At 45.1% G+C, this 13,188-nt stretch overlaps 1 protein-coding gene across 1 annotated transcript; it reads left to right on the forward strand.

Annotated features, from left to right (window-relative positions):
* The first annotated feature begins 4,243 nt into the window (after positions 1-4,243).
* Positions 4,244-7,760, forward strand: LOC133927245 (selenium-binding protein 1-like). The gene is made up of 8 exons (XM_062373616.1): positions 4,244-4,358; positions 4,439-4,625; positions 5,186-5,381; positions 5,484-5,711; positions 5,992-6,223; positions 6,568-6,675; positions 6,764-7,036; positions 7,334-7,760. The coding sequence occupies exons 2-8, from the start codon at positions 4,469-4,471 to the stop codon at positions 7,616-7,618; spliced, it is 1,479 nt and encodes a 492-aa protein (XP_062229600.1). The 5' UTR covers positions 4,244-4,358; positions 4,439-4,468; the 3' UTR covers positions 7,619-7,760.
* Positions 7,761-13,188: the final 5,428 nt, after the last annotated feature.

Raw genomic sequence — 13,188 nt, forward strand, 5'->3', positions numbered from 1 at the left:
TGATATTTCTCGAGGGGGGAGAGAGCGGCATTCGCAATGGCGATGCATAGACACCGCTGCGCAGCGATGCCTGGAGGAGGAAGACGACGCAAGCGGCAAGCGAAGGGATGACACATGGACAACCAGGCTCACGTGTGCGCGGGGGAGAGCAGGCGACGCGTGCAGAAGCTAGGCTGGCAGGGCGATTGCAGCCCAGGCGCTGGAGAAGGAAGGGGGAAGGGAACTGGGTCAGTTGGGCTGGGTAGATGGGCTGCGCTGGGAGGGAAAAAAATGGAAAGGGGACCTGAGAAGAGAAAGAGATTAGGCTCGAGGTGAAATAGAGAAAATGAAAAAGAAATATGCTTTTGGGATAAATTCTAATGAGGGGCTTGAATTTGTATTTGGAAGTAAAGCTCTGAGATTTGGAACATGATTTCAATCAAAATGATTTGAAATCAAATTGGAGTTGAGGTGAATGGAAACTAAGAGTATATTTCAATTTGATAGACATTCAAATTCTAATCTCCACACCAAGAACCACAACAGCAATAAACCAAATACATATGAATTAACTTAACACAGGTGTTCATTTAGAAATTAAGGTGGTGCATTTTAGAGTACTTAGCCAACCTAATATATATTAATGACTAAATTAGATTTGTTTAAAAGTTCTTAGTTTTTCAATTTTCTGATCAGGTCGGACTATCCGGGTTCACTTGGAGTATCTGGGTCTGTATAACCCAGAGTCTCCGGATTTACCCGAAGTATTCGAACGCTATAATTCGCTACGAAGTTTTAAATTTCAGGAAATGCCTACTCACCCCCCTCTAGGCGACATCTCGTACATTTAAGAAGTCGCATTAAAACCTTGCTGCTTGTGGCTTTGGGTCTTTGCTTTTCGCTGTACTTTTTGTTGATCGTTCGGCCAGGTTTATAATATATAGTATAGTTTGTAACCTTTTGTTCTCTGAACCCTAATACTTATATATGAAGTTTGACTGTGATACTACAATTATTACTATGTATATCAACTACTTGATCTAGAGATTGATACGGGTGGCACAGGAGATCCTGGGTTGGGATCTTACATACACCTTAAGGCTTCCTAAGAATGTTATTGAGATGATTTATAGGGCTAGAAAACATTGCCTATAGAGCGACAACGACTTGTCTCTGAAAGGTAAATGCTTAGTGGACTGGAAGCAGGTTTGTACCCCATGAAGAAAGGTGGTATGGGGTTGATAAATTTATACATGCAGAATGAGATCTTATTGGTAAAACACCATTACAAGTTCAACAACGAGGCAGATATCCCCTGGGTCAACCTAAAATGGAATACCCACTATGCTGGTGGTCATATTCCGCACGCCATGATGGCAAAAGGGTCATTTTGGTGGAAAGACATCATGGACTTTAGTGATCATTTTAGTGGTATTGCTTCCGTGGTTTCAGGAGATTGCTCCAATATTCTCCTTTGGCATGATGTTTGGAATGGTACCTATCTAAAGAATTAGTTGGCGACGCTTTACACGTTTGCAATCAACCAAAACATCTCCATTGCTCGGTTCTTAGCTGAAGATGATATTAATAGTCACTTTCATACCCCTCTCTCCGATCAAGCGTATCAGAAATTGCAGGTCCATCTGGATAGCATTCAACAGAATAACTCAGAAAATGATAGCTGGATCTTCTGTTGGGGTTCTCGAGCCTATTCAACTAAAAAGTTCTATGAGCCTCCTTTTAAAAACTTGGCCCACCAACCCCTTTTCTTTGGATCTGGAGCTCTAAGTGTTCTGCAAAGCTTAAAGTTTTCACGTGGCTTCTTTTCAAGAATCGTCTCAACTCTAGAAACCTGCTCAAATGGAAGAATTGCATAATTGAAGGAAACAAGTATAACTGTGTGCTTTGCAGTCACAGCATCGAGGAAACCACATTCCACTTTATTTTCTTAATGTGGTTTCAGCACTAGATGTTAGACAGCTATTGGTCTTTCTTGACCTCAGGAGTTAAATTTCTTTCACATGATCTATGAAGGTAGAAGCAATTTTCAGCCTAAGTTCTTCGTGGAAGTATTCTCAATTACTAAATGAGAGATCTGAAGCCTATTGACGGACCATGGATGGACCATGGTTGAAGCCTATTGTTTCCGAGATTGGTTTAGAAAACTGAAGGTTCCAGTTCACTGTTCACACGATCATTTTTCCCGATGTGTGCGATTTGGTGTCTGACGTATTTAGTAGCATCTCTAGCAGACTAGTTAAATTGTACCATTTATATCTTTATATAGAGGGATATCTAAAGAGATTTTCCTCTATATCTTTTCACACTCTAACAGACTATATATATTTCACTCTTCATATTCCACTATCTTATATTTTAATTTTACTAATCTCTTGCCATTCCCTCTCATGCAGAAGCTGAGCTCCATGTTGCGTGCGACCATTGATGGACTTGGATGGTGCCCAGCTCCTTTTCCCTCCTCCCCACAAATCCATCCAGGTTCTTGGATGAGCCTCAACCTTATCTCCTCTCGTGCTCTTTCTCACTCTCATCTCCTCACTTGATTGCACAGGCAGTAACTACGTTATTTCCCCCAACTGAATAGCATAGCAGCAGTAGGAGCGAATCCACTCAAATCCACCACTGTCCATACCTCTCCACCAACGAGCTGCCGCAGAGAACACCGTCAGAGGCTCCTCCTTCAATCACCATCGTCGATTCATCGAATTCCTTGCTAGATTCGAGCTCTCCAATGACCTTCTCCAACTTCGGCTGACAACATCTTGCCATGAAACATCATTGTAGCACCTCCCCACACCATACGAACCTCAGGTGAGCTCGCCCACACATAGGTGATCTTCATTCCTGCACTCTTCACCTTAGATGGATGGAAATGGCGACAAAGTTGGGGCGGTGTAGCAGATCCGCACGAGCAGGGCCAGAGGATCATCGTGGTGGGGAGGAATGAGCAGCTGGTTGATGGGGAAGGGGAGAAAGAAACGAGAGGAAAGGCAACGGTTGCTCAATGACAGTGTACGAGGACACACTACATTTGACATGTGGGGATGACAGTTTAGAGGGTATCTAAAAATATTGTATACGATAGCACCTCTGCTGGAGGGTGTTTTTTACGCTGCACATGTTATTTAGCCCATAGAGAGTGTGATAACGTTTCTGTTAGAGACGAGACCTTAATCTTATCTGTTAGGTGAGGATAAACTTTAGGTGAGGATAAACTTTTGGAGTCAAACTGAGGATATCTTTCGAATGATCAGATGCAGTAACAGAACTGCAAAACGATGTGCAGGCTGCAGAATACAATGCCGCGAGAGACGGGCATGGAATGCGAGGCTAGCTCGCGAAATTGCAGAGAGCCAGCTCTCCAATCATGTTCATGTACGGAGATGTGCATCAGCTCCAAATCGATCGCCAAACGAGCTCCATCGAGAAATGGAGTATTTCACAACGACGCATCCAGAAGCTATTCCGGGAGCACATGGCCATATTTGAGCACACTCGAACTAGTACAAGGTAACGATGCTGACTCACTCCATGCCAGGACAGTAGAAAAGTAATTGTTGGGCAGATCGATGCTGATCCACCACAGATGATGTGGATCCATGCAAAGAGACAATTTTGAGCTGTGGAAGGTGCAGTGCACCACGCATCCGCAAGCCCGCCTGCACCGAAACGGCGGTGAGGTCCACGCAGGCAGCAGCGGTCCCGGCGGCATCGATCGTCCGTGTCATTGTGTCATCTCCACCCCCTCCGCATTATCGTCCAGATACGACGACATCTCACTCCCGGACAACCCGTGGGGCCAGGTTCACGCACGGTTTCCCTGTCCACCTCCGCACGAATCGCAAAGCGCGACCTACGAATCTCCACGTAGCAGCATGGACACTGTAACTAGACCTCCCCTGCCCACCCGTCTCACTAGAGACTTCAGGACTAGCGGTGGTATTTTCCGCCCGCACGATCGATAGAAGGACTACAAAAGTAAATATGAGATATATTAATAAATATTTAATATTATTCGTATTTGATTCTAAATTTGAAAAGAAAATGATATAGAGGACTAATATCCGTTCGAAATATCCAAATGTCAGATGTTACGTGAAAGATTATTACGATTTTATTAAAAATATAATAATATATAGATAAATTATCATACATCTATAAACAGATAATATTGAATATTTTTATTTTCATATCTCAGTGATCACTCTTCTTATGCTTATTTTGATTACACATATATTATTTAATGTACTATATAAAGACACAAATAAAATAAATTTTTTATTGAAGGATATATCCTTCAATAGTTGCACCACGGAAGAGCACAGCACAATTCGTCTTCCTCCTCCTGTCCGACTCTGGTGAGCGAGCCGTTTCCTTCTCCATCTCCCGTGAGTGGCCGTCATCCAGCAGGGATCATCAGAAAGCTGCGTTTTTGCAGGGTGCGCGTGGGCGATCTGAGAGCGGACCGATGTCCGGAGCAGCGGCGGTCGATGTGGCGGCGCCGGCGGCGACGAACGGCGGGGCGTGCTGCCATGCCTCGACAGGACCGGGGTACGCGACCCCGCGGGATGCCATGGAAAAGGGTCCAAGGGAGAAGCTCATCTACGTCACCTGCATCTACAACGGTGTGTGCTTGCCTGCTGCATAACCCCCATACCGTCCTACAACTAGCTACGGGTATGAGGATTAATTAGAAGTTTAGGAGCTCTAATTGAGCGTTAAAAGAGTACAAGAAGTGAAGTCAGGGGTGCTTAATTTTATCCATAAAATTTCTTTAATACAGGGTGTTGGGATTGAAAGGGACCCTTCGTAATTTTAGCCTGAAATGAAGTCAAGAAGAAGACATATTCTATGAGCTTAAATCTCCAAATATATAGGAACTCGGTTAATTAGGATTTTTCTCCATGGGACGTACTCGGGACTTCTATTTTTTGATAGATTAGGACTTTGCTTAGGTTCAGACGTTCAGTTAGTTTATAATGGTAAGCTTAATGCATGTGCCAGCCCAGATCCATGGCTGAAACAGACACTACCTGCTCTGAAACCGTTTCTGTTCCGGGTAGAGGTTGACATGGTTTCTGTTTTGGGAATTCCTGAAGAGCACACAAACCATGTGAAGATGAGGAGGGTTGTGTCTTGTATTTGTTGGGAATTTTGTGTTCATGGGTTATTTATGATTGTGCAGGTACTGGAATCAACAAGCCAGATTACCTCGCGACGGTGGATTTGGACCCCAACTCCCCTACGTATTCCCAAGTGATCCACAGGCTCCCGGTCACCCATGTGGGCGATGAGCTGCATCACTCTGGCTGGAATGCCTGCAGCTCCTGCCACGGTGATGCATCAGCGAGTCGCCGTTTCCTTATCCTGCCTTCGTTGCTGTAAGTATCAAGTGGAGATGGTCAGACGAATGAATCGATTGGCTTGCTTGTCTTCTGAGCGCAGAACTGAATTTGTGATGTGTCTGCAATGGTTATTTGCAGGTCCGGTCGTGTGTATATCGTTGACACGGTGAAGGATCCGAGGGCGCCGTCCTTGCATAAGGTGGTCCAGGCCGAGGACATTGCGGAGAAGACTGGGCTTGGGTTTCCTCATACATCTCATTGCCTCGCATCTGGCGAGATTATGATTTCTTGCCTGGGAGACAAGGAGGGGAATGCTTCTGGGAATGGTTTCCTCCTGTTGGATTCAGAGTTCAATGTCAAAGGACGGTCAGATTTCAGGCACATTGTCATGGAAACATACCATATAACCACGGCTAAAATTACAGAACATAACCTATTATCACTAAACCTTCTCATGCTGGCAAATTAGGACTGGTATGGAATAGGAACATAGCAGCAAATCTATACTTGTATCATTTATACTATGGATGCTGTAGTTCAAGTAATACGCTCGGAAATGGCATGACAAACTGTTACTTGACATACGAAAACAGACTCATTCTTTTTCTACTCGAAATGCATTTATTTGAATATTTGCCACTTGTAGATGGGAAAAGCCAGGACACAGCCCCTTGTTTGGCTATGATTTCTGGTACCAGCCTCGTCACAAGACAATGATCAGTTCATCATGGGGAGCCCCTGCAGCGTTCAGGACAGGTTTCGATCTTCAACATGTCCAGGATGGTCTCTATGGACGGCACCTGCATGTGTACGACTGGCCCGGTGGTGAGCTCAAACAAACACTAGATCTAGGCGAAACAGGACTTCTTCCGCTTGAGGTATATCAATTATAAAATGTTAACTGTTAAGAATGCAGCAAGTGGTGCCAGAATAATTTTGCATCAGTCTATCTTTGTTAGTTTTGAGCTGTCTTTGTTTTGCTGTAAATGCTACCAGAATAGTCGGTTTTGTAGTATTCTTCTTAGGGCTGTTGGAACAAACTCAGTTGGTGCCTGCAGCTGGAGGCTGACAGGCCCTAGTTTTGTAATGGATGATTAAAACACTTCTTTTCAGTTTCAGTAAATTTGGGACTGGGACAGATGTTCAGTTCATTTCTTTAAAAAAAGCAATACCATATGAAACCATTAATCCACTGTTTATTATTCGTTTTTTTTTTCTGCAGGTGAGGTTTTTACATGACCCATCAAAGGAGACTGGCTATGTTGGCTGTGCTTTGACGAGCAACATGGTGAGATTTTTCAAAACTGCGGATGGATCATGGAGCCATGAGGTTTGTCCATGCTACATGCTAAAGTTCTTTCCCATATAGTAAACTTGATTTCCCAACATGTTTACACTTCTTATGACTTCAATTGTAGATTGCTATATCTGTGAAACCACTGAAGGTCCGTAACTGGATTCTACCAGAAATGCCAGGATTGATAACTGATTTTGTTCTCTCTCTTGATGACCGCTATCTATACTTGGTCAATTGGCTTCATGGCGATATCAGGCAGTACAACATTGAGGATCCTGCAAAGCCTGTGTTGGCTGGACAGGTATGGGTTGGTGGGCTTCTTCAAAAGGGCAGTGATGTTGTCTATGTGAATGATGATGGTCAAGAAGAACAGTATAATGTGCCCCAGGTCAAGGTAGTTTCTCCTTTTGAAACCTTATTGATTGAGAAGTAATTTACGATTATGAGAGTTTGAATTTTATTGGTGGTTGCATGTGGTTCAATATAAGTTATCAAATACCAAACTACACCACATCCATTTTTCTAAACTGATTTTTGCATTGCCATTGTCAAGTTAAAGAATACTGGCACACTTGGAATCCTACTGAACTATGATGCTTCTTGAAGGAACACATTTTTTTTTCTAAATAGGACAAGATGAAAATACAATGGAATTTGATTTCTCTGATTCACCGAGTTTCTTTACAATCAGGGACATCGGCTTAGAGGTGGGCCACAGATGATTCAGCTGAGCTTGGATGGCAAGAGGATATACGTAACCAACTCTCTCTTAAGCCGATGGGATGAGCAGTTCTATGGTCCTGATCTTATGAAGAAGGGTTCACACATGTTGCAGATCGATGTTGACACTGAGATAGGAGGGCTGGCTATCAACCCCAACTTCTTTGTCGATTTTGGTACCGAGCCTGACGGTCCCTCCTTGGCCCACGAGATGAGATATCCTGGTGGGGACTGCACCTCTGATATATGGATCTAAGGTCATCAATTCGGCGTAACAGGCAGCTAGAGATCCATGTTGTTGTATGCACTGTAATTAAGATTGGTCTCCCTGCAGTGTTTTATTTTGTGTTGTGACTATTGTCAGCGGAATAGGTCATGGTTTCATGAGAACTATCTGATATTGTGTGTTCGAGGTTTCTGGTGAATCAAGCACTCTCGGTCTCTTCAAACTTTTAGAAACCTATGGTTAGCATTTGGCTTACAAGAATAATGTGCATTGATCTACTGCACTGAAATGGGCATGCTTCTGTCAGAGTAAGAAGCACTAACCTAAATCCTCCAGGTCTCTGCATGCTAATGCAAATACCATGAATGCAGCAGTGTTAGAACAAGTTTGCATTCTACAGATGAAGACTCCATTGGCAATCTATTACAAAGCATTTCATCTGATCATCTCTAGCAAGTTGCAAGGTCTTCCTGTTGCGGTCTTGCGGAGGCGCGGGCAGGCACTTACAGGGAGGGGCGGAGGCAGCGGCGCATATGACTAAGGTCGAGGCCCAGAGCCGGTGCCGGCGCTGCGCGGCACGCCGGAGTGCTCGTTGTTGCGGAGACGATACGTGAACTCGGAGAACCGCCCGAGCTGGCACTGGTCGCCGCCGCCGCCGCGCCGGAGATGTGGTTGGGCAGGCTTCGGCCTTTCGGGCGAAAAAAGGGTAGGCTCTTTTGCTGAAGAGAACTCTTCATGAAAGGGTGGTTTTGAGAAAGATGTCTTCGGTTGCTTACAACCATTCGATCAAATATATGCGGTGTACATTAGGGATTGAGGGCGATTTGAGCTATTTTTCCATGACACACCCTTTGAAACTAAAACTCTTCAAAACGAGCTCGTATTTGGATCACGATTACCACCATTAATCGCAATGGAACTCTGTACAAAGTTTTTCCACATGAGTTATTATCCCTAGATCACTTACAAAACCCAAAATATCCGACTGTATTTTTCAATGAAAAATAATTACCAAAATTGCATTATACATTCAGAATAAGTGAAAACCAATATTTGCTTTATTAGGTATACTGCAAGCAAACGAAACACCTTTCAATCGTGATCCAAATATGTGTCCGCCAAAAACCGCTAGATCAAACGTGGGCGGTCCAGATGCATTTCTACAAGATCTGGCTAATACGTTTTTCCAAAATAACCCCTTTGGCAGCTTAGTATTACACCCATTTCCAACCCAAGCATCATCGTCTTCCTTCCTCCGAGAGCGCGCCCCTCACGCCGCGGCGGACGTGGCCGCCGGAGTCCGCTTGCTCTGGACCTCCTCTCCGTTACTACAAGTACCTGTATCAGTAAGAGGAGGCCTCGCACCACGATCAGTTCGACCCTGGCCCGCACGAGCTGGCGTTCGTGATGGACAGTGGCAGCAGGTGATGCAAGAATGATCGGATCTCACAGTGATTTTTTGTGTGCTGGTAGTACCCCCGCTGCAGCATCTTGCTCATATCTGTGTCGCCTGCACCAGCAACTAATAAGTAAAACAAGATAGGGAAGTTTTCTCCAGCGGCACAGTCTGACTTCTGCGAACCTGCCAGCCTCGGAAAGCTCTTGACGGGTTCAGAATTCAGAGGAACTGTCATTGTCCTAACATTGTATTTGCCTGTCGATAAATATAAATATGATCCTCTTGCATCTTATGATCAGCGCGAGTAGGAGATTTCATTGTAACTTTTGGTCAAAAAATGAACTCTGAAACAAGGACCGAGATCCAGTGCAGTGCAGTCTCTCCACCCATTGCAACTTAAGGACTGCACGTGATCTCAGCCGTCTGCTCCAACGGCAGACGATCCAAATCGATTGCTACAGTCAACAAAATCTTTAGAAATCGCATTTTTAGTGATTCTCCTTCAAAGAGGGCTTTTCCCTGGGCAAAAGGGACATGCTATATGGATTTGCTACTAAGAATATGCTACAGTATAGCTACAATGACCGAGATCTAGTGCCGTCCCTCCGCCAACAGCAACTTAAGGACTGCACGTGATCTCGGTCGTCTGCTTCAATGGCCGATGATCCAAATCGATTGCTACAGTATGGAATGCTGTAGGATCGCTACAGTATATGTCTACACAGTTTTCTCGTCTTCAGATTTGCGCCCGAAGACCGCCCGGGCAACTGTTTAAGTTATAGTTACACTAGCGATGACATAGGAACAGGTCCTTGAAACAACCAACACATCTTTAGGAAAGCACCTGACTCTCTGTGAATAAAGCACCAAGGCTGCAACTCTCTGTGAATCAAGCACAAAGAACATCCAAGTTGTTCTTTGTGGGAGTTGACTTGAATAAACATTTCATTGATGTCGAGGAAAAAAAAATGGCGCAAACAAGAAATCCAATACGTGCTCTGTCACTAGAGGTGAAAACAGCTCGAAATCGATCGGAACAAGACTGTACTATATTTAAAATCATTTTTTTTATCAAAAACAAATTTAAATACGGATGGTTCATATACAAATATGATCATAGATAATATCAAAAACGTATACAAAATGAATAGAGAAATTTGTCTATAAGCCATTAAAAAAACGTTGTTTGGTCTCCAACACACCACACTCGTCGATTTTGCCTGCCAAACACTATGAAAATGTAGCTTAGTTTACAGGACACCGCAGCGAATAAAAATATTCATTTTCAGCTAATGAGGAGTGAGAATAATTTGAAAATGACATAAATGTTGTTGTCTCTCTTGTCAGTATCTCACCTCTCTCTCCTCAGTTCGTTGATGTCATAACAGGGGTGAAGCCGGAGGGGAAGCTCTCGGCGGCGGCTCAGAGTTGGGCAGCGTGGTGGAGAGAGGGTCGAGCAGTGGCCCTGCCCTGCTCTACGCGTCCATCACAAGTCGTCGCCGGTCCTCGCCACACCATTACTGTCGTTCTCATCCCCAACGGAAAACACCGCCGTGGCAATCGGTCGTTCTTGTATCTGGTGAAGTTATTTCCCCTCTCTTTTCGCCATGAGCATCTCCACTACCTCACCCGCCTTTTGCCCCACTCGATTGCAGCAGGACACCAGGCATCTCGTTCGGCGACAATGCGCATGCAACGCCGCCGACCCTCTCCGTCGTCCCATTGATCCGCGGTGCCTCCGGCCGATTTTCCCTTTCATACAGCTGTTCGGGTCCGCCGCCGCCCAACCGCCTCGACGTCGCTCCATCAAATTCGCTGCCTTCCCAAGCTCCATGGTGACCCACTGATGTCGACGTCGTTGCCCTCTTCTCGTGTGCCTACTCCAGTGAGCTTGTGCAATGAAGACCTCGCAACCGGCGCACACAAAGCGAGGGCGGGAAAAGTCAGCCGGGGCGGAGGGATCTCCGGCGATGTCTTGATGCACGAGCGATGAGCGAAAGGACGTGCGGGCGTGACCGGGACGATGTGCGCGCAGGCAACAGAGGGCGTGGCGGCGTGGGCCAGCGGGGCGACGCGTGTGGCACACTCGGTGGCAGCTGCGTGCGGGAATGGCGCGTGCGAGCGGCAGCCTAGCGCCGTGATGGGTTCAGCTCGGTGGGGTCGGCGTGCATGAGCAGCGTGGCCGAGAAGGACGACGCGGGTGACAATGAGGAGAAGGGCAACAATAACTTTTCACTCATCTTATGAATATTTTATTTATTACGGTGTCTTGTAGACCAAGTCACGTTTTCGTAGTGTCTGACAGTCAAAATCGACGAGTGTGGTGTGTTGAGACCAAACAACACTCTTTTAGCGCCCTGTACACAAATTATCCAAATGAATATGTATCAAAAATGAATATGGTCGGCGAATATTTACCGATACATGAAAGACTACTCAAATTATACATAACACCAAAATAAAAGCAAAGAACATATTCATATTAAAAATTACTACGCAATAGCTGAGATAATATAATCCATGTATTTAGTCACTTGGATAATAAACAACACAACTTAATTCATCATAATTTCACAAGCTCACACTTTATACTTGGTACAAGTTCACACGATACTTAAACTTAATACACCTATTTGAACTTAGTTCATCACAAACTCACAAAAGCTAGTAAAATACAAAAGATAACATATGCATAAATAGAAGAGATGACTTTCCTCGGGATGAGCCTGCTGCCTCACGGGAAGAAGGCTGCGAGGGCACCAGCCCCGCGCTACACGAGACGGTGAGCGTGGACAACACCCCAACGCCACCGTTAGGTCGGGTCGGATGGGAACCGGCAAACGACCACATCCCTACCTTTGATCCGTGTCTCGGCGGCTAACAATTGAGAGAGAAGCACCTCGTTTAAAAAAAGTAAACATGTCACCCTTCCAACAGATGACACCTTTAAAATAAAAAAACTTCATTCTCTTACTCTTAAAATTCAAAACACTATCAAAATTATCATGAAAAAATCTGAAATGTTTTGGTGAGGTAGAGGATACCATGATCTAATTCTTAAGAAAAAAATAGATTGTGTACAAAACTTGTCCTTTTTTTCCATTGTACATATCATATTTGGAGCTGAATTTTTTTAAAGCTAGATTATAGAATCCTCTATACCATATATATATATATTCAGAATTTTTTATGATTATTTCAATAAAATTTAAAATTTAAGAGCATTAGAATGTATTACTGACACTTGAGCTTCAAATAATGTCCGAACTCAGTTACTCCGGGTATCCGATACTGATCCCATCATAAACTGCTACATCAATTAAAAAAATATACTATACCAATTCTGAACCGAAAATATGACCGGTTTTAAAAAATCTATCCGCTTCCGATTCCAACTCAGATAGGCCGGATATTATCCGAGCCGTTTTCACCCGTATCTTCCACTCAAGATGTCAACCGAGAGAAACACCCATTCAAACAGCACATCTCAATGTTCTCTGTCTAATGAAGTTCCTGCGATCAAAGAAAGCAATTGGTTGCACTGCAGTCAAAAGGAGAGGGAGGGAGGGAGGGAGAAAGAGAGAAGCGCAACGCGATTAGCGTTAGCCTTGGCGAAGCTATTCATCGCAGGGCTGGGCACACAGACCAGCTACGCGTCCATCTTGCTCTCCAAAGGCACGGCCGTGCTCATCGTGCTCCCGGTCAGGCTCATCCAGCTCCTGGGGTGCGTCGTGAGCTTCTTGCTCTGCTTCGTCAGAGAATGCACACCGAAGGTCTTCATGGCCGTCTGCGCCGCCGTCTTCGATGCGCCGGCGCCGGCGATGAACGGCGCGGCGAGCATGGTAAAGGGCGTCGTGTCCTCGAACAGCGCCGCCGTGGAGGCCGTCATCGAGGTCGCAAGGGGGAGGACCGAGGTCCTGCTCGACGCTGCCGTGGAGCTGTCCGAGTACGCGTGGGAGGTGGCCAAGACTTCCTTCGATGCTGTCAGATATGTCATCAAGCACGCCAGGGCGTGATGTAAATTGTAATTTGTAAACACACAGAGTATGATATCACTTTCATGCAGCGGCGGATCTTGGGGGAGGGGCTCAAAACCCCTTACCGACTGCCACTCTCTCAAGCCCTCCCTCTTTTTTTCAAGAGAATGAGAAGAAAAGGAACATGATGTGGAGGAGGAAGAAGATCAGTCTTCTTCTACGAC

This window comes from Phragmites australis, chromosome 1, assembly GCF_958298935.1.
Source record: "Phragmites australis chromosome 1, lpPhrAust1.1, whole genome shotgun sequence".
NCBI classification, from domain to species: Eukaryota; Viridiplantae; Streptophyta; class Magnoliopsida; order Poales; family Poaceae; genus Phragmites; species Phragmites australis.

Bases quoted from the DNA above. Each gene is read 5' to 3' on its own strand.
- LOC133927245 (XM_062373616.1), top strand. From the start codon at position 4,469: ATGTCCGGAGCAGCGGCGGTCGATGTGGCGGCGCCGGCGGCGACGAAC. The intron at 5,382-5,483 runs GTAAGTATCAAG...GGTTATTTGCAG, and splicing joins CTTATCCTGCCTTCGTTGCT to GTCCGGTCGTGTGTATATCG. The intron at 6,676-6,763 runs GTTTGTCCATGC...CTTCAATTGTAG, and splicing joins ATGGATCATGGAGCCATGAG to ATTGCTATATCTGTGAAACC.